At 44.7% G+C, this 20,630-nt stretch overlaps 2 protein-coding genes across 6 annotated transcripts in view; one reads left to right on the forward strand and one right to left on the reverse strand.

Annotated features, from left to right (window-relative positions):
• On the forward strand, positions 1–20,598 carry esr2b (estrogen receptor 2b). Of its 5 annotated transcripts, XR_014126590.1 has the most exons (10): positions 4–229; positions 7,859–8,351; positions 8,512–8,699; positions 10,058–10,174; positions 10,613–10,957; positions 12,213–12,351; positions 13,204–13,337; positions 13,898–14,075; positions 16,028–16,825; positions 20,292–20,598. XR_014126590.1 is itself a non-coding variant. In XM_027007064.3 (9 exons), the coding sequence occupies exons 2-9, from the start codon at positions 7,933–7,935 to the stop codon at positions 16,296–16,298; spliced, it is 1,791 nt and encodes a 596-aa protein (XP_026862865.2). In that variant the 5' UTR covers positions 4–229; positions 7,859–7,932; the 3' UTR covers positions 16,299–17,713. The 5 variants fall into 5 exon arrangements, 4 of the variants coding, with proteins under 4 accessions (XP_081580996.1, XP_026862865.2, XP_081580995.1 ...); XM_027007064.3 differs by lacking the exon at positions 20,292–20,598 and having other exon boundaries at positions 16,028–17,713; XM_081724869.1 differs by lacking the exons at positions 4–229; positions 20,292–20,598 and adding an exon at positions 2,101–2,389 and having other exon boundaries at positions 16,028–17,713.
• syne2b (spectrin repeat containing, nuclear envelope 2b) overlaps positions 17,714–20,630 on the reverse strand; it is a 105,368-nt gene continuing 102,451 nt past the window's right edge. Inside the window, exons 125-128 of the mRNA XM_081724799.1 lie at positions 20,196–20,387; positions 19,954–20,010; positions 19,772–19,809; positions 17,714–19,356 (exon numbers count right to left, since the gene is read on the reverse strand). Of these exons, the coding sequence (XP_081580925.1) occupies positions 19,155–19,356; positions 19,772–19,809; positions 19,954–20,010; positions 20,196–20,387 (489 nt within the window). The 3' untranslated portion in view covers positions 17,714–19,154. The remainder of the gene's footprint in view (positions 19,357–19,771; positions 19,810–19,953; positions 20,011–20,195; positions 20,388–20,630) is intronic.

Below are 20,630 nucleotides of genomic sequence, written 5' to 3' on the forward strand. Positions count from 1 at the left end.
GTGACAGCCGAACTGTGTTCCGAGCACGCCACCGGACGGCCACCGCGCGCCCTCTTTCCACCGTCACGTTGCACCCGCCCTCCTGCGCGATGGGCTCCTCGCGCTTGGTACCCTCCCACGCGCTTTCTCTTTCCGCGCGCCGTAAGCACGACTGATTGAAGCGGAAGGCATTGAAGTGCGCGGCCGCGGGACGTCTGCTGTTGTGGTTGACACCTGTTTCCTTTCACGGGTAAGTTTGAATTTGTTTTTGGACGACGATCATGAAAACGCATTTAAAAATGTGTGTGTGTGTGTGTATGTATCTGTGTATGTATGTATGTATGTATGTATGTATGTATGTATGTATGTATATATATATATATATATATATATATATATATATATATATATATATATATATATAAACTATTAAAAAGTTAGAAGACGATATGATTGCTCCGTAAATAAAATTAAAGAGTGGAGTGGTTGAGTTATATACAGCCTACTGAATTGTCCTCTCCCATTGGAGATGAAACGTTTAGATTCATTCTCACACGTTAATATTGGAAGCAAAAACTTTTAACAGCTGTTGCTGGCCAAATTCAAAGTGTAATTCATTTTTAATCACTCCTGCGCTGCACAAGATCAAAAGGTCATACGAAAATAAATAAACTAGCGACCTAACATGCAAACCACTCAGATATAAGTTCGTCCCCGCTCACCTGTGAACAGGCCTAAAGATCGTAGTAATGTACTGCCTGCAGTTATAGGCTACTACTATGCTACTCCTATTACCATTCTTACTATTGGTGATATTTGTTGCTGTTGTTGTGAGGGTAGTAATGACTTAAAAGTGTTAAGACAACTTAGGCAGTCAAACACAGGCGGTGTAAATAATAATAATAAAAAATGTTAACCATGCTTCTCAGAGCAAACATGAAATTGAAGCAAACTCGTCCGTGCCGCAGAAGGCGTTTCATGTCTGAGAAACGCCGCATACCGTTAGCCGGGTGTAAAGCGAACGACTAAATCGTTTAAATATCGTTTCAGTGACCTTCCTTCTTCAGGCGAGACTTTTCTAATTGCTCTCACGTCATCGACGCAACTGGTCGTTAAACGAGTCGTGGCGAACACTGCAGACAGACGTGAAGTAAAAGAACTTAGACTGGCGGAGCCATCAGGGTATCCGCTTCAGCAGAGTTTGACTGCGAGAAATGGGAAGCGGCGAGAAAACGACGCACGGTGTCCTCGACTTTTAATTGTTCGGACATGTCTTAACCACTTCGTAGCACACCGAAAAAGCGAATGGGTTCGTCCCAGTGGAATGGTCAGTAAGCCACGCGACAGTGGACATGTTTGCAAATGACCCGGAGGCACGCGGGAGCTTGGGCACGTCGCTCGTGCAGTTAGAATAATCGTTGTCTTTTTCTGTTTTATCGTTAATTTTGAGCGTTTTGAGGCTTTAGGCAACACGTTTACTGTACCTCGTCAGGAATCTGGGCGTTTCAGCCGGTTCATTTGCGTATATATACTGTTGGCTAATTTTGAGTTTTTATCTCGGTTCTAAGAACAGATACGTCGCTGTAAGATTTGTGTATTCAATTATCTGACCACTCATTCAATGTTCTCCATCTGTTCTCTCTAACATTCATTTTAGACAGATATATTTTGCAAACGCCCAAGTAACCAAGGCCAGCTTTTCATAAGATCTTTTCGGTGCAATGCATTATCCGGAAAAGCACACTATGTTACCCAAACAAGCAGTTGCTGAAAAATTTGGTGCATTCTTAAAGCAGGACATGGGGCGCGGACAGTAACAGGTTGTGTGTGTGTGTGTGTGTGTGTGTGTGTGTGTGTGTGTGTGTGTGTGTGTGTGTGTGTGTGTGTGTGTGTGTGTGTGTGTGTGTGTGTGTGTGGCAGAGGTGGTTAGTGTAATTGCAGTCACAGTAGTGTAAGTGCACTCACTCATTTTTGCACACCTATAAACATATGATATATGACTGTCATATGATAGTCTGCTCTTACTTTTGGTGTGTGAACTTCCCAGCAGATGACAGACAAATTGACCGGAACTCTCTTCCCAATTATCAATCTCTCTCTCTCTCTCTCTCTCTCTCTCTCTCTCTCTCTCTCTCTGAGTCCATCTCTCCATTACTACCCATTTCTCTGCTGTTATCATTTTTACTGACTCTATCTCTGTCTGTCTCTGCCTGTCTGTATTTTGACCTCTGTCTGGTCTCTCACTCTCTAAAAGTCTTTCCTCTCGCAGTCCCTTTCGCGTCTTTTTTCCCCCCCACCATGGCTGATCTGTGGCAGGGTCCTGCCCATCTTCCCTCACACTTCATCAGCTTGCAAGGCCAGCTATTCTCCCGGCCCCTGCTACCCTGCACAGAGACCGAGGCTGTCTGAGGTACTAAGCTTATCTCGGTCAAGAGGAGCTCAATAAGGGGTTTGTGTTAAGAATGAATGTGAAAAAGGCAGGGCTTGTGTGTGTGTGTGTGTGTGTGTGTGTTAATATCTGTGTGTTCATGAGAGCACGCATGTTCGTTTTTATGTGCATGTTCTGTGTGGGAACCATGCGTGTGTGTGTGCGTTTGTGTACGAGTGCTGTCAAAGTACATACACTATGTGTAGTATAGTATATTCTAATTATATCTCTGAGATGGGGTATCTTAGTAATTTTAACATGAAGAAGTGGTTTTGAAAATTAAGGGGGCCTTATTAGGATGAGAAGCAACTTTAAGGAGGAGCTGTGTGTGTGTGTGTGTGTGTGCTTCATCTTGTCCTTGGCCTTTTGTTCCCTCCCTGGTATGTGTGTCTGGCTCATAGCCACTCAGCACTGGATCCTAGTAGGTGACACCCATGCAGCGTTAAAAGCTTTTATTCGCAAAACAGCATGCTTTTAACAACCAAAAGGCCAGACCGTCCGTGTGTGAGAACGGCTGTCCATCAGGGCAGATACCGTGGGGGTCTAAGAAGGAGAGCCTTTCTAAAGAAGAGAGGCTGTGGTCATCCACAGAGCAGGCTGAGGACTGAGCACGGGGCTTGTCTGGGGGCACTGGCCAGAGCGGGCTTGCCCTTGTGTGCAGTAGCACTGGGTGTTGTTAAAACTCTCTTACCTCAACACGGGTGGGTGTTATTAGAGAAAGGCCTTTAGATGACACGCACAGAGCTCAACAGCTAAACCTTGGAACTTTAAGTGCATTTCTGCCAAAGGAGCCAAAGGGAGGGAGGAGAGAAATACAAAACAATGCACTGAAAGGGGTTAAATTTAAGAATGAAAAATATAATTCATCTGGTAAGTTGGATTTATCTGGATATGGTTGTGGAAATCAAATGCTCTGGTATTGGTTCAATATTGGTGATAGAGTTATGCCGTAGACATAGCAAATACAACTATTAACCTATGTATACATATGTTTGGTGTGCTGTCAGGCTTTGGTCAAATGCTGTGTGTGTGTGTGTGTGTGTGTGTGTGTGTGTGTGTGTGTGTGTGTGTGTGTGTGTGTGTGTGTGCGTGCGTGCGTGTGTGTGTGCGCGCATGCGTGCATGTGTTTGTGTGTGTGTGATTGTGTTTGTGTGTGTGTGTGTGTGTGTGTGTGTGTGTGTTCACCACTCTAAGGGAACACTGTGTCTCTGATACTGTCTCATTAACAGAATTGGCAGCATGCCCCTTCACCTTTACCTCCACTCCATTTGCCAGATCACACACACACATACACACACACACACACACACACACACACACACACACACACACACACACACACACACACACACACAAAGACAGAATGCAGCATTTGACCAAAGACTGATGACACACCAATCATAGGTCATAACTCTTTAGCAGCAGACCTGCTATCACACATTTTCAGTATTGTTTTAGCTTCTCTTTGATGGGGCCACTTCTGTACATCCATTGCTCTGGAGACACAGGAATGCCCTATGTAAATGTGTACTCATTTATTCATTAGATCCACCTTACAGTCATGGACTATATCCAAAAGATGATCCCTGAAATGTAACTGAACTGAATTTCAATGAAACAATGAAAATACAAATCTGTTTTAGCCATGGTATGTGGAACCATGTGTTGCTAGGGGAGGTCCACCAAAGTGCTGGATGTTGTGTGCTCTCATGTGCTTGTTCGCTGGTGAATCACTGCTAAGCAGTAGCCAGAAAAGTTGCTCTGGTGCCCACAACTTCTGAGGCTGATAGTCTTGGAAAGCTTCTGTGATTTTCTCAGGCAGCCTTAACAGCGCACAGTAATAGTGGTAGTTGGGGCAGTTGAGCAGACAGACCTGATGTTGACGTGTGCCGGGTTCCTCACTGTCAACATTTCAGCTCACCTTCTCTCTCTTTCTCTCTTTCCCTCTCCATCCCCCTCTTCTTCTTGTGCGTAGCATGTTGCCGCGTGGCCTGCAGGGGCTGCTAGCGCTTGCAGTGGGTGGGCCAAGCATGCGATTCCCCAGCTGTTTAAGCCAGCGAACCCCCTTGAGCGGTTCTGTCCAGGTACACCCTGTTGTGAAGCGAGTATGCAGGCGGGAGGGGGACTTTCGTTCACGGCAGTCATCATGCACGCTGAAGTAGAGCAACGTGCGCTTCTCAGTTTACGTTGAACCCGCTGCGGTCTTCAGAACGGTTTTGGAAGGACCCCCCCCCCCCACCCACTGCCATGTATTTTTTGATTTTCCTTGAAAACTATATTTCCACCAAATATTTTTCTCACATGATTATTTCAAGACAAAAAATATTTAGATTAAAAGTTCAAACCCTCAAAAGTTTGATGGCTCTTTTCCTGTGTTGTGTTCAAGATGATTAATTCTTTGTGGACATTTTTTTGCAGCGATTGTCAAGATTAAAATGAAATTAAATAATATATAGAATATATATAGAAGATGAAAGTGCAACTATGTTTCAAAGTGGACTGGTTTTCATCTCTCAGTGACCTAAGATCTACATGAAACACTATCTAGTAATCAGCTATTGATAGTCAGGCAAACCCCACATTTTAAAGCTCTCCTTAGGAACTGCTAAAGGGACTGTCATCAACGTTGTCGTTGTCTTAAACAACCGTGAGTCGTGCCACTCTTGCCTCTGGTCTTGAAGTTGGCCAGTCCCCCATTTCTATTGAGATCCAACACTTTGTCCACATCATTATCGGTGTTGCTGTCTTTCTTGGTTTTGAGCTTTCTTTATTCTCTCACTCATTCTTGGATACAGCTGTTAATGATTGGTATCATTGCCCTGAACAAACCTGAGCAGGCCTCGATACTAGTTTAAAGTTTTCATCTCACTGAGCAATACAGAATAATTCTCCAAGCTGTTTGACCTTTGTTCCTCAGATATCACATATCACATGTGACGCTGTAGTGTCAAGTTCATCTCTCCATGATTAAAAATGTGAATTTCTTATATGTTTGCCAAAGTCTTTCAAACAATTGTGGAATATCGCATAAAAATCACAGATGTAGTCTCAGGACAATATAACCACAATCAAAATTTGAGATTTCGAAGTATTGTATAATATGGCTGATCATTGAGCACATTTGTCTTTCCTGTGCCAAGTGCTGTCCACAACTGTTCTCTTAAAGCTTCAGCTATTTTTAATTGCATTCTACTGTCTCACTTCCTGAAGACGATTAAGGCTGAAGACATGAAACTTTTCCTCTGAGTGCAGTTTTGCTTGTGAGGGGCTTCGTTTAAATGTAGGTATTATATGCTTGCTCATTTGTTTTTTTACTTGTTAAAATGCTTTAAGAAGTGGTCTGCTGCTTCTCGAGTACATCTGTACAGCACATTTTAGCCGTATTTAGCCTTCTCATCTGCTTAACCACATTCTTCGTGAGGGCCAGTGAAGGCCTGGGACTGATCACGGTGCCATCTGTTTGTCCTCCGCTGAATCTCTCATCTCCTTCGCCCTCGTGCCGTCCTATTCGGCTGTCCGGACGGCTTGGGCTGCTTTCGCGGGACATTTGGGGACGCAAGAGCTGGGTGTTTGGGGGACTTTGCAACCTCGTCGTTACTGGCGACTCCCCAAAAATGGGTGGGAGAAAAGAAAGTGTGTGATGTTGTGGCAGACGAGTGGAGTCTGTAGCTTGGTGAGCTATGGTTGAGTGTATTTGTTTGTGTGTGTGTGTGTGTGTGTGTGTGTGTGTGTGTGTGTGTGTGTGTGTGTGTGTGTGCGGCATCTTTCCCTGCACTGCGCCATCGCAAACAAAAATGGCAAATAAATCGGACAAAGATAAACAATGCAGCTAAAGTCATGTTGGTTTTATGTGAACCTATGAAGGACATAGGTGCGTACGTGCACCCACACATACACGCACGGGACACGCGTGCGTGCAAACGCACACTTTAGGGTTAGGGTTAGAGTTAGGGTTACACGCACCTGCACTCACTCACACATACACAGACACACACAGACCCTTAGCGTGACCCTGTATCGTTCTCCTTACTTGAATCTGGTTTGCCTTTTCTCCACCACCTCAATCTTCCATTTTTTTGGCCCAGTGACCTTCACCTTAGATGTCCTCTAAATGACTGACCTTTTGGGCTGACCTCCAAAAGGGCAAACCTCACAAAAAACAGTTTTTTTATACCCCATTGGGAACTGTTCCTGAATGCATTCTGACAGGTCTTGTCTGATCCTTGTGTCTGATTCTTCTCGGGTTTTGAATCCTTGTTCTCCTGGCTGGCTGGACGGCGGTGTGTCAGGTTCAGACAGCTCTTTCTGACGTTGGCTCCATGGTTGTGTTGACTCTGGCTCTGGAGAGAATAGTCTGTCTGCACATTTCTTTCTGTTGACAAGATAATGCAAAGCACACGGGAACCCGAGACCTTTGGCCAAATAAATCCCCTTTTGTGATTACTTTTGAAAACAAATAGTCTAAAATGGACATTTCCGTTAGATGTAATATGTATTTAATGGACTAAAACAAAATTAAAGTAATGGAGCCACAATATGTCAGTAATTAGCCTAATAATTGTTATTATACCACTGGTTGTAGAGGATATTGTAGAGGATTTCAAAATTTTGAGAATGGAGAGCCCAGAAATGAATAAATTCCTTGGTGGGTGTTCGGAGAAACTAAAGCACCTACACAATCCAGCAAATGTCAACAGTTCTGGTCGGAAGAACGCGGCGGGAGAGCTTTACTTACAGCACATAAACGTCAGCATGTTTTCATATTGCAAGGAATATCGCCCATTACCCCATTTAGCAATGTAATATTTTGTCCATATTTTGCAGCACTAGTTGTAACTGATTTTTTTTTTTATTGTACCAACAATCCATATTAGTCAAGATTAAGATAAATGACATCCGTTCCGAAAAACAAGGATGACTGAGCTTAGATCTGACCCTAGAAGCTCACCACCTGCAAGCTACATTGAGTTGGTCCTGTCAACATACCACTGGTGAAATGTCATCTTAGCGAGTTATCCTGTCTAGTTTAAAAGTTAAGATGACCCAGGTTTGACCAAAGGATTTAGGCCTTAAAGAACAGCGTAACTGTCTCCTGAGAGGATGACGCGTGCGTGTCACTCCTACTTTCGAAGGTCTTCTACAGAAAGACCTGAAGGTAGCCTAAAATAATAACTTGGTTTTGTACTTCGTACGTCCAGCTTTTCGATGTTTAATGTATACAATGTGCAGTACACAGTGAGGTGACGTATTATTTCTCCTGGCTCCAAGGTGCAAGATATGTCCACATGTGTGATATTTTCAGTGCTGACAGCATATCAAGCGTGCAGTGTGAATAAGAAACAGTGTTTATGTGAGAAATACAAAACAAACCCTTAAACTTCTGGCATTTATATGAAGCCTTTTGTAGCTCTTACTGATTCCCTCTTATTTTGTCTCTGTTTTGTCATTAAGGATTTGTGTGCATGAGACCTGTGATGGCAGTAGCCTTGTAAGCCGGGACCTCACCTGACTTCTCTCCCCCCAAGATGAGCTCCTCTCCTGAGCCTGATCCTGCGTCGGCGTCCCCTGTCCTGCAGCTAGCGAGTGGTGCAGAGCGGGAGGAGCCCCCCGCTCTCTTACCGGTTGTCTACCCACCCTCTCTGGGCATGGAAAGGGATGCCGTGTGCATCCCTTCTCCTTACGCAGACGGGAACCAGGAGTACGGCCACCTGCCGGGCAGCGAGTTCGGTTCCAGGGCCCTGGCCTTCTACGGTGCACCCACGCCCCGTGTGTCTGAGGGCCCCGTGATGGGACCTCCACTCAGCCCCTCCCTCTTTTGGAGCGTCCACACCACGCAAGCCACGCCCACTATTGCGCTGCATTGCCCGCCCCCGCTTGTATATAGTGAGCCACGGGCGCACCCACCCTGGGCGGAGTCTAAAGCGCATGCTATGAGTCAGAACAGGTGAGTGCACTTTGCTTACCAGGGAATTGTTTCTGTAATGATAAAAGGCAAGCCAAATATCTCCTGCTTCCTCTCTTCCATGTTCACCCTCTCTTTCTCTGTCGCTTTTCCCCATTTCTCTCCCTCGCTTCGTTTTTTTTTTTCTATATTGTCCCTCCAGCTCCTCACTGTTTGGGAAGCACGCTGAAGACGGCGGCGATGGTACGACCTCCTCTTCCTCAGTGGGCGTGGCAGGCTCCAAGAGCGACCTCCATTTCTGCGTAGTGTGTCACGATTACGCCTCGGGTTACCACTACGGGGTATGGTCCTGCGAAGGCTGCAAGGCTTTCTTCAAGAGGAGCATTCAAGGTAAACCATGCCATACTCGGGTTTGCAGACCGCGCAAGGAGCCAATCCCTGCCCTTGGGCCGTAGGACCGGCTGGTGGGGGGCGGGGCATGAGGTGGTGCTGGTACTGAATTTCGAGTTTTCTGACCAGCACGGCAATTATGATTTCAAATGCAATTTTGTTTTATAAGCTAAGGTTCAGGTGTGTATCCATGGTCCAAAGAGATCCAAACAACTATCAAATATAAATACATGAGTGTTACATTTTCCGTCACTTAGAAAATACTTATAAAACCATAAAAGAATTACAATAATTATCTGGACAGTCCTGTTCCTACCAAAGTTGCTGCTGTGGCAATTAAAATAACTTGCCTTCTTCAGAATAGCCATGTCAAGGGGAAATCAGGTAATCATTCAGTGTAATCAAATTCACTGCTTCAAGTGAAGTACTCCTAAAAAGCCATGGAAACCCCTGTGTAGCACGGAGAAATCTGTGCAGCTGGGTACACAGCTGAGTAGGGAGAAGTTTACATTTCCTAGAATTTTGGATCTCTCTTTCCTTGAACAGATTTTCTTGGGGATTTGTTTCTCTCTGTTACTCCCACCCACACACACACACGCGCGCACATGCGTGTGCGCACATATACTCACATGCGCACGTGCACACACACACACACACACACACACACATGCATTCTTACACCCACGCTCAAGCTACAATCAGAAACCCTAGCAGAGCCAAGGTCAGTGTGCCTTGTTCTGCTCTAAGATCCTGGTTTCCTGCTTGTGCTGTGTGCCACCTCGCTCCTTAATTAGGAGAGAAAGTCACTCACCTTAAACACCTACTTTATAACAACAGGGCATAATTAATTGATAATTTACTTAGATATTATCTAATAGTTTGCTAATATTTTATTCATACGTTATGTTATTAATTTTGGATTATTTATAATAATACATTTACATACTTTTTCTTTATACTATAAATTCGATAATTTTAATAATTAAACCACAAACCTTATTGTCAGTGGGTGGAGCTCATCTAAAAACAGTAATAAAAATGCTTCAACACATTGTCTTAAATTGTTAATGGCAATGATTCAAACGGAAGAGTGCTGGGTTTATGTGTTACTGAGAACAAGCACTGTTATGGCTTCCATAGCAGACTGCTGCATGATACTGCATTCAGGGAGCACTAAACATCTAATAAATAAATTGTAGCATTTATTAATTATTGACATTAATTATCAAACTCTTAGCTAACAATTAGGACACTATGTACTGCATCCTGTTGTTATGAAGTGTCACCAGCTTTGTGTCTGCGCAACCTGCGTGTGAACATGCGGAGGGGGCTGTGTGACGCTGCTGTCCATTTTTCAGGGCACAACGACTACATCTGCCCGGCCACCAACCAGTGCACGATTGACAAAAACCGCCGCAAGAGCTGCCAGGCCTGTCGTCTGCGCAAGTGCTACGAAGTGGGCATGATGAAGTGCGGTAGGTGCCCGTGGGGGACACCTGGCATGGAAGGGCCGGGAGCGTTACACAGGAAGGGCCGGGGGCGTCACTGTGGGGGCCCCTGGGGGACCCTCTGTAAGGCCTCTCTTAGGCCGGACCCTTAGGGCAGGTTGGGTTTACCCACATCTAATGCCTCTGTCAAATCCTAGGTCAGGGTCAATGATAAATTGCACTTCAGCCTAAGGGGTGGGCGATATTGCAAAAACAAAATATCATGATTCTTCAAAACATTTCCATGATACATGGTGTGCATCATGATATATATGATATATATATATATATATATATATATATATATATATAACAATAATAATAACAATATATTGAGATATTACTCACACTTAGTATAGTTTAAGGAAGTCCTGCAGATTTGAAAAACATTTTTTGCTATCTTTTTTTTTTTTTTGTAAATCGTAGGCGTAAGACGAGAGCGGTGTGGTTATCGGGGTGTCCGCCACCGACGCGCTCCCCAGATTAGAGACAGCTCAGTTGGGGTCAGAGGTCATCCCCAGTGCCATCAGCAGGGCCCGCTCCCCCTCCCTCCGTCAGCTTCAGGGTCAGCTTCAGTCTCGGTAGAGGGTCAGCTGGCGGCACTGTCTCCCGAGCAGCTGGTACGCTGCTTCCTGGCTGCCGAGCCCCCCCAGATCTACCTGCGGCAGCAGATGAAGAAGCCCTACACCGAGGCCAGCATGATGATGTCCCTCACCAACCTCGCCGACAGGGAGCTTGTACTCATGATCAGCTGGGCCAAGAAGATACCGGGTCAGCCTCTGTGTGTGTGTTTGTGTGCGTATGTTTGTTTGTGTGTGTGTGTTTGTGTGCGTGTGTGTGTGTGTGTGTGTGTTTCTAGCCTGAACCTCTATGTCCTTTTTCCCAAATTGTCCTTTTAAATTTTTTTCATTTCATTTTAATTAACCCCAGGTATGTGTGTCAGTCCTTCTGCTGAATTATTTTAATTAAGGACACCTAAAGGGTCCCTATGAGTCCTTAATTAATTATTTTAATTAAGTGTTTATGTGTGTGTAAAAGATCTGAAAATTCCACCACTGCACCTTCATGGGTCCTTTATTAACTTAATGAATGAATATAGCCTTAAAGACGCACAAAGCAAATTATGCATGTTAATGAAATTAATTTCAGGTCCCCTTTTTAGATGGTTTTTCACATAAACCTTTACACCTCTGTCTATCTAGCTTACTCGTGCGTTAAAAACTCAAACGTGTGGGCTTTGGGGTGGTGTCTGGGTCCTCTTTAAATTACATTTAAAAAGTAAAAAGTAGTCAGTAGAAAAAAACCCAGGAGAACAGAAGCAGAGGTACAGGTATGACGGGCGAGGACTCGGCTGGGCTGTGTAAGGGCTCCCTGCACTTGTTTCAGTGTTATCTATGACGGGAGAGCTTCTGCTCTGAGCCTGGGACAGCCAAAGTCCTACATTCAGGCAGCCCTGCTCCCACTCACCTTAGCTTGTCTCGGAGAATCCAGTTTTACTCTGGTCGTCTGATGTCCGAGCACTTTAAGTCCTGATGGATTTTGGAAAAGGGCTGATTATGACTTGGGGAAAATCATTTATTCCCACAGGCCTTTTGTGATTGTGTCAAGACATGTTAAGTGTGTGGAAATTGACTGGACTGAAGGCAAATTGATCCAGTAATAGTTTCTGTTGGCCATCGTAACACATTTGGCAGTGGAATGAGCAGGTGCTGATGGAGGTTTTAGAGGATGTCTACTCCTCCTGTCATTGTGCACGTTTGATCACTGCTTACCCAAGGTCAGCCATCAGAGCCGTGTCTGTCACGTTATCGAAAATAATAATACTCCAAAGGTGCGCGTGCGCGTGTGTGTGAGCATGTTTGTATGTGTGTGTGTGCGTGCGTGTGTGTGTGTGTGGCCTTCAGGCCTTGGCATTGACGTTCTGACTAAGCACACCTGCAGCATTGTTGCGCCGTCGCAGAGACACGCATACGTGCGCTTGGGTCCCCGTGCGCACTGACGCGCTTTCCCGTTGTCTTAACGGCAGGCTTCATGGAGCTGAGCCTGTCCCACCAGGTACAGCTGCTGGAGTGTTGTTGGCTGGAGGTTCTCATGCTGGGCCTCATGTGGCGCTCCGTCGATCACCCCGGGAAACTCATCTTCACCCCAGACCTTAAGCTCAACAGGTAAGGGCTCACGCCACCTCTCCCATGTGCTGAACAAGACCTGGCACCAGTACCGCAGCATGGCCCCTAACACGGCTTGCCGGGATTTGACTTGTGCTGAGATTTAGTGGTTTTATTGGCCTCGAAAATAATCTTTAATCTTGTGTGAGCTTGTGTGTACATAATGTTCTGCCAGTTATCTGTGTGGTTAATCAAAATTTAATTTAATGCCGGTGATAAGGTTTTGATTATGGCAGTTTATTTTACATATGTGGATTTTATGAGTGTGTTTTTTTGCGTTGCAAAGCACCAGCTGTGTTGTTTGTGTATATGCGATTCTGTTGTTTGTCTTTTTGTCCAGTCTGCCTGTGCACAAGTGCATGTGGCAAAAGAAATCTAGTTTCATGCTTCCACAGTGATTATCTGCAGCGTCTTAGCTAACCTCGCTGTGTTCCCATAACAGAGGGTTATGTGCAGCCACTCTTACACAATAAGTATATGGGTGTGTGGTAAACGCAATAATATAATGCACTGGTGTGTGTGTGTGTCTATTTCTTCTTGTTTTTGGAGACCTTTCAATGACACTGAGATACAGACTTCTAACAAATAGAGATTGTCACTTTCCCTGATTACAGCGTGGAATGGCCTTAAGTTGTGAATTCCCATTTGCTCTTGCATCCTAATACACTTGGATCCACCGTGGTAGCGTGTGTGACACGTACCTATGTCAGTGGCATCCTGGTCACATTTGATGGGTTATTCTCTCAGAGGAGGCCAGCTCAACACGGACTGACGACGCTGACAGAGATGTCACCCTCCCCTCTCTCTCTCTCTCTCTCTCTCTCTCTCTCTCTCTCTCTCTCGCTCGCTCAGGGAGGAGGGGAACTGTGTGGAGGGGATCATGGAGATCTTTGACATGCTACTCGCAGGCTCCTCCAGGTTCCGGGAGCTGAAGCTCCAGCAGGAGGAGTACGTGTGTCTCAAAGCCCTCATCCTGCTCAACTCCAGTATGTGAGTGTGCGTGTGTATATGTGTGTGCATGGGTGAGTGTGTGCACATGTGTGTGTGTGTCTGGGGGTGTGGTATGTGTTGGCAAAATATGTATATAAATGTGTGTGTGTGTGTGTGTGTGTGCATCTGGTGTTGGTGCATGTATGTGGGTGCGTGGACGAGCTTATGTTTCTGGGAGCTTTACTACATTTACCTCTATGTGAACTATGACGAAAGATGTATTCAAATTAATGCCTTAATTATTTTCATTTAAAATTAGTTATTACATTTTTTAATATATTCTTTTAAAAATTATGATAAATTTTAGTTTACGATAAACTATCATACCATATATACTCCACTGTTCTAGAAAAGTTTAAAATTTGCTTCAGGTTTGTCAGTAAAATGGTGGACATTTTCAAAATAATCTCTTGCTAAACCTGCCCTTTAGAAGTTCAAAACAAGCCTATTATGATTCCCCTTCAGACACTGACAGAAATACAGCTCGTGTTCTTTTCCCTTTTAATGGACATGATGACACATCACTCCACTGTGTGTGTGTGTGTGTTTTCCACAGACATGACTTCCCCGGAGACAGAGGCGGAGCTGGAGAGTAGGGCGCGGTTGCTCCGCCTACTGGACGCTGTGACCGACGCCCTGGTGTGGGCCATCTCCAGAACGGGGCTGTCCATGTCGCAGCAGTCCGCACGACTGGCCCACCTGCTTATGCTGCTCTCACACATACGACATCTTAGGTACCTGTGTGTGTGTGTGTGTGTGTGTGTGTGTGTGTGTGTGCGTGCGTGCGTGTACTTTCATATATATAGACTTTTAGATACTACAGTGGCATGTCTGTGTGTGTGTCGGTCTTTCACACATTGTACATTAGGTATAACCATGGTGTGTGTGTGCGTGTGTGTGTTTTGTCCATCAATATGACATTTTGCAGATGAAAAGAAAAACATCAGGGGACATCAGGAAACCAATCATGGCTAAGAGCCTCAGAACTAACAAGAACGCCACAAAATTAGATACCTTAGATATAAATGCACATACACGCACTGGCCACTTTATTAGGTACACCTGTTCAACTGCTTATTAATGCAAATAACTAATCAGCCAATCACATAGCAGAAACTCAATGTATTTAGGCATTTAGACAGGTCAAGACGACCTGCTGAAGTTCAAACATCAGAATGGGAAGAAAAGTGATTTTAGTGACTGAACGTGGCACGACTTGGTGCTAGATGGTCTGGTTTGAGTGTTTCAGAAACTGCTGATCTACTGGGATTTTCACGCACAACCATCTGTAGGGTTTACAGAGAATGGTCCAAAAAAGAGAAAATATCCAGTAAGTGGCAGGTCTCTGGGAGAAAATGTCTTTTTGATGCCAGAATGGCCAGACTGGTTTGAGTTAATAGAAAGGCAACAGAAACTCAACCACCCATTACAACTGAGGTATGAAGAAGAGCATCTCTGACTGCATAATGTCAAACTAGAAGCAGATGGGCTACAGCAGCTCCTGTCAGCTAAGAACAGAATTTGGTGCAGACAACACGAATGCATGGATCCATAATTCCTTGCACCAGCGGTTCAGGCTGCTGGTGGTGTAATGGTGTGGGAGATATTTTCTTTGCCCACTTTGGGCCCCTTTGGGCCCCACGGCCTACCTGAGTAGTTGCTGACCATGTCCATCCCCTTTTGACCAGTGTATCCATCTTCTAATGGATATTTGCGGCATGTCACAAAGCTCAGATCAACTCAAACTGGTTTTGTGAACGTGACTGTAGTCAAATGGCCTCCACAGTCACCAGATCTCAGTCTAATAGATCACTCTTTGGAGTGTGGTGGGACGCTAGATACATCATAGATGTGCAGCTGACAAATCTGCAGCAACTGGGTGATGCCATCATGTCAATATGGACCAAAATCTCTGAGGACCGAACCTTGTTGAATCTACGCTATGAAGAATTAAGGCAGTTCTGAAGACAAAAGGTGGCCCTACACGGTATTAGCATGGTGTACTTATTAAAGTGGCTGGAGAGTGTGTAAAATGCATAAATAAGCAGATATTACATGGTTAAAATAAATACAACAAAAAGAGGAAATAAATTATAATAGTAAAGTAAATAAGTAAATAACAGAAAAAAAAACTCCCACTGCACTAAGTGTGTGTATAACCACACCCACATATAGACATCAGAACACATGCATGCACACAGAATTAGGCATGCTCCAGTGGTCTTCTGACTTTTTATATTCGCATCCTGCCTCTAAGACTTAAAGGAAGAGACTATTAAACCTTAAATACGTTTTGTTCTGCGTTCAGAGTGGTTTAAATGAGTTTTGGGGCGTTGGGTGCAAAAATAGTGCCCTGTAATCATGACCTGTAGAAGTCAATGGGAGCTCATTTTTTCCTCACACTTCAAATCAAATTAATTAAACAGTTAATGTAACAGATTAGCCACATTTCCATCTCCTGGCTCCTGTGTAAAGGCAGAGTGGAAAATTTCTAGTCCCTGGCCCTTGTGGGCTGTGGTTTGAAAACCTATGTTCAATGTATATTTACTACCAATTATTACCAGTAACGATAAAGTCCAGAATTTTGGATTCCACGTTCAGAATAGAAGACCATTATCAAAGACCAATACTCCCTCGTCTACAAAAACTGCATTATCCATAAGTCCGCCTCTCCTCTTGTTTCTAGCAACAAAGGCATGGAGCACCTTTCCAATATGAAGAGGAAGAATGTGGTCCTGTTGTACGATCTTCTCTTGGAGATGCTCGATGCCAACACGGTGCACAGCAGTCATGTGTCCAATGCCAGGTGCCCCTACCCTGGCCACCCTGACCCTGGGCCCCCAGCTCCAGCCTCGCCCCACGACACTAACCCAAGTCCAGAGAGTCAGAACCCAGTCCCCGAGTGCTTTTCCAAGGGTGCAGAAGAGTGCCATGGGTTCCAGAACAGCCAGGAGTGACTTCTGTTTTCATCAAAAAACACCCACTCATGTACACACACACAGAAAAAACAAACAAAATCCTCTGTCAAGGACATCTAGAGACATCCTTGTCCATCCTGTATGAGGCTAACCATGAAGAACATCATGCTGTCAATCACCTTTGCACTGTGTTGTTCAGTTTTATTACCCTGTTCGTCAGTTGCCCCTGTCGCTTCAATTGGGAATCACCCCAACATTACCCTAAAGGCCATAGCAAGACTTGATTACTTCAAATGATGGTATATCTTGCAGTCACAACAGCGAAGGACATAGATGAAGTCAAATGCCAGGCGAAGACTACACTACCAATCACCCCCTACCACCACAGTTGTGGGCGTCGCCACTTAATGGGGCTTCATAAAGAAACTGAAACGTTAACAGGCTGCGTAGGCGTGAAGGAGACCTTCCTCTCTGGCTGACACGCTACCTGATGCCCCTGCCCAGAGCCTAGTTATCCTGCCTGGGGGAAACGTCTGCCCAAGGGCCCTGGTCCGGCGCTTCAAAGGGTAAATGGACATTTACGTTGAGTTAATACATTAACTTTTTGCAGCTTTCTCATTTTTATTAAAGAGAACCCTCTCAAAAATGGGACATTTTTTAAAAATGATAAAAGATAGGCAACAGAAATGATTAATGCCACAGTATGTGAAGTACTGTTTGTGCCAGCATTGACCTGTAAATACTGATTGTATCACCAAATTAGTTTATGCAATGAACTAAGTGTTCTCTGGAAAAAAGTGCATACTTTTCATAGCTTTTTGCATTTTGTACACTTTTTGTGTAAGACTATAATCATGGCTGTTTTTGCAGTTGTCATTTAAGACCTAGATACACAGTGATGGTTTCGCTCCAGCACGATGACTCGGAAGTACTTTCAGAACTCAGTCTGACTGAACAGGGAAAGCTTTATGCTCGACAGACCAACAGTCTGCAGGAAAAGACACTAAAACAGATGCTAGGATCACAAATATCAGCGGTCATGATGTACATGTGATTTTGCAGAGTCTTTTTGTGTACGCAGGCCCTGATACTGGGTAAAGTGTTCCGTGACTTACATTTGTGCATTCTGTCGCTGTACTGCTGAAATACAAGCAAAAGAAACGTTGGCCTAAATGAAGGGCTAAACTTGAAGGCTCTGACATCCATAATGCAGTGTGCATGGCCACAAGGCCATACATTGTGATTCATGCTCTCTAGGTGAGGGTGAGGTCCTTAAGAAAGAAAAACAAAGGTGTTATATTTTGGAGAGAAGGCCCGGTCGTACTGCCGTGCCGTTTGGGGTTCAGTGCTTTAAGACAGTTGTAAACAATCCCCTTGTTAAACCCAAGAAAAGAAAGGCTGCTGAAAATAATTTAATAAAAAAAAAATATAATAAAAAAAAACAAAAACAAGAATTGCAGTGTCATACTGACAAACATCTTAATTTATTTGTAATGAAGATGGCTTTGATCTATACATCATCCTCTAAATACTAAAAAAAACCCAAAACAAAATCTCATTATATACCCTCCCATTGGCTTGGTTTGCTGAAACCATATGACCTTTGACAGGAAGGGGCAAAGCTTTGTGTGTAAATAAATATATAATTTTAATAATAGGTAGTGAATCATGCCATAACCAGGTATGTAGTTAGCATGGGTACACATCAAAAAATATATTTTTTTAAATTTGTGTTCAGAACGTTTCAGTAGTTGGTTTGAACCGCTGACGCTGGTACATGATGGAGGACCTGACATTAGCTCATGATTGACTTTACACATAGTGATCCTATGCAAATCATTAGTCTAAGACACTAGTCAGCTTCTGCTGTGAGATCATTGCACCCCTTATCTTTTTGGCATATCTGCATATGTATATCTAAGTAAGTTCATGTAGATGGCCTGGCCAGGAACAGAGGGAGTGGACACTGCTGAAGCATTCCCAGTTAACAGCAGCCCAACAGGCTAACACCATGACAAGCTAAAGGAAAACCCAGCAAGAACTTAAAAGCGCAACAGCTCTGTGTTCAGTTAATAGTTCTAGCACCCCAAAAATAAATAAGCACACAAAATAATCATGAAGTATATTTTTTCCCTGAACACAGAAAATGTAATTAATAACTGAGATTTAGTCCTCTAAATCAGTAGTTTTGTATTATTTGAATTGCGTCTCTTTACCAGACGTACTATATACGCACAGTGAAAGATTGCCACCACACTGTAGATAGAACAAAGAGGCCCGAGGTGTGAACTAATGAGGTGACATTACACATGCTCTAGCCTTGTGTCACCGGTTGTGTGCGCTTCACAAGCACGGAACTGGCAGCTGAAATCATTACAAATAAAAAGGTGAAACAAACACCAATCCAAAAGCACTTCATATTTGCACAAAGCATGTGTGGATTTCTAGATCAAACATGATGACAGATCTGTGTTCAGTTGATATGCACAAAAATGGACTGCCCAGGTGCGTCAGTAGGCATTATTTCAAAAATAAATTAACAGTGATGTGTTCCAGGAGTCTGACAGTTTGGTAATGTTAAAAGTACACATTCATGAAGTTTTCCTGTTTGTGTCTTAAAATTGACGAATGCTGAGTGCTACACTTTAGTCTTATGCAATCACCGATGTCAGAACTGGCTCGTCACTGGCAGTAATGTCTGCTTGTGGCAGAAAAAAAGTATTTTCACAAAATAAATAAATAAATAAACTTCCCCTCAGAGTCCAGGTGCGTTAGGAGGAAGTATGATGAGAGCATTCATTTGCCCCTTCGTGAATGCTTGGTACCTCCCATCTCCAGCACTAACCGAAGGGCTCATTTCGGCAGCACCACGGTGGTGGCGGTATTTCTTGTTCCTCACGTCGGAGGGGGTCCATTGGTGTAGCGGAGCATGGGGTAGAAGGAGCGGGCGAAGGTGTTGGAGAGGGCGCAGCTGTAGTCGTCCTCGGATGGTGGCACCAGGCAGGCCAGCGCGAGCACCAGTAGGAGGAGGACGTGGATGGGCAATGCTGCCCGCAGCACCCGGTACAGGAGGGGCCGGGTGGGGGACATCTTCCGCCTGGCGGGGAGACACAGGAAGAGACAGGACAGACCAAACGTTTAGGACAGAGTTCCCCCACACCTGTGCGAGAACACAACGAGTCAGCAGATTTGAGTCCCGGATAAAAGTGCTTCATTCTATCACACGTTATCTGACCTACATGTGTGAGAGCGCAGGGAGTCTTGTGCCATAAAACTCCGCGTTCCAATTGGTTATTTATCACTCACTCAGTCCGCCTGTCCTACACACCACGTTCTAATTGGTTATTTATCACTCGCTCAGTCTGTCTGTCCTACACACCGCGTTCTAATTGGTTATTTATCACTCGCTCAGTCCGTCTGTCATACACACCGCGTTCCAATTGGTTATTTATCACTCACTCACTCAGTCTGTCTCTGTCCCACACACACACACACACACGGTCACTACATACTTAGCACTGCCAGGTCTCCTTTCAACAGCCTTTGCTTCCTAAAAAAGGGAAGAGAGGAGAAGGAGGTTTTATTTCAGAGCCACCAAGAGAAGCATTAGTGTGCTGAACAGATGAACAGTGCCCGGGGTGAGCTGGATGAGGGGGATGGAGAGGGGCATCCCATAACGGCACGCTGCGTGTACCTCGTCCGACAAGGCCGACAGTCCCGCGGGGCCCCAACCATCGCTGCCCTCAGAGTCCTGCAGTACAGAGGAAGAATAAAACCACACCACAACACTGCGACCATACTTGTGTGTGTTTGTAAGTTGGGGTTTGTTGGTTAGGCTATGTGTTTGGGTATTTGTCAACCAAATGTCACCTTTGTGGGAAAAAACATTGACTATTGACTGTGTGTGTGGAGCTTGTGCGTGTGACTCACACTTACCAGTCTAGCCTGCAGAGTGCTCAGGTCCTGAGTCACCTGTCTGAGGAGAAGACGGAGCTTGTTGCCAATAACGTGCACCTTCTCTTTGGCCTCCAGGCTGTCGTCCCCCTGGTCCAGCTGCAGGATGTGTGAGGAGATCTCCTGCAGGGGGCGCACCTCCAGTTCCTGGCACTGCAGCTCCTCATACACCACCTATACACAAAGATAAAACATAAGTTGGATGCATTTATAGTTAAGTAACATGGCAAGGAAGATCAAGAATGTGAGTGCGCATACTCAAACCCACACTTGTAACTTCCCTCATGGGGACATGGCAAATGTTCCCAATAATGACAACATTTTATATTTTCCTTTTGTACTGGGCCCCCATAAGGTGTTAAAATCACCCCCCACTCCTTCATATCCCCCCACCCCGTGCACACACACTCCCACCTA

Source organism: Electrophorus electricus, chromosome 12, assembly GCF_041902795.1.
Source record: "Electrophorus electricus isolate QZ-2024a chromosome 12, ASM4190279v1, whole genome shotgun sequence".
NCBI classification, from domain to species: domain Eukaryota; kingdom Metazoa; phylum Chordata; class Actinopteri; order Gymnotiformes; family Gymnotidae; genus Electrophorus; species Electrophorus electricus.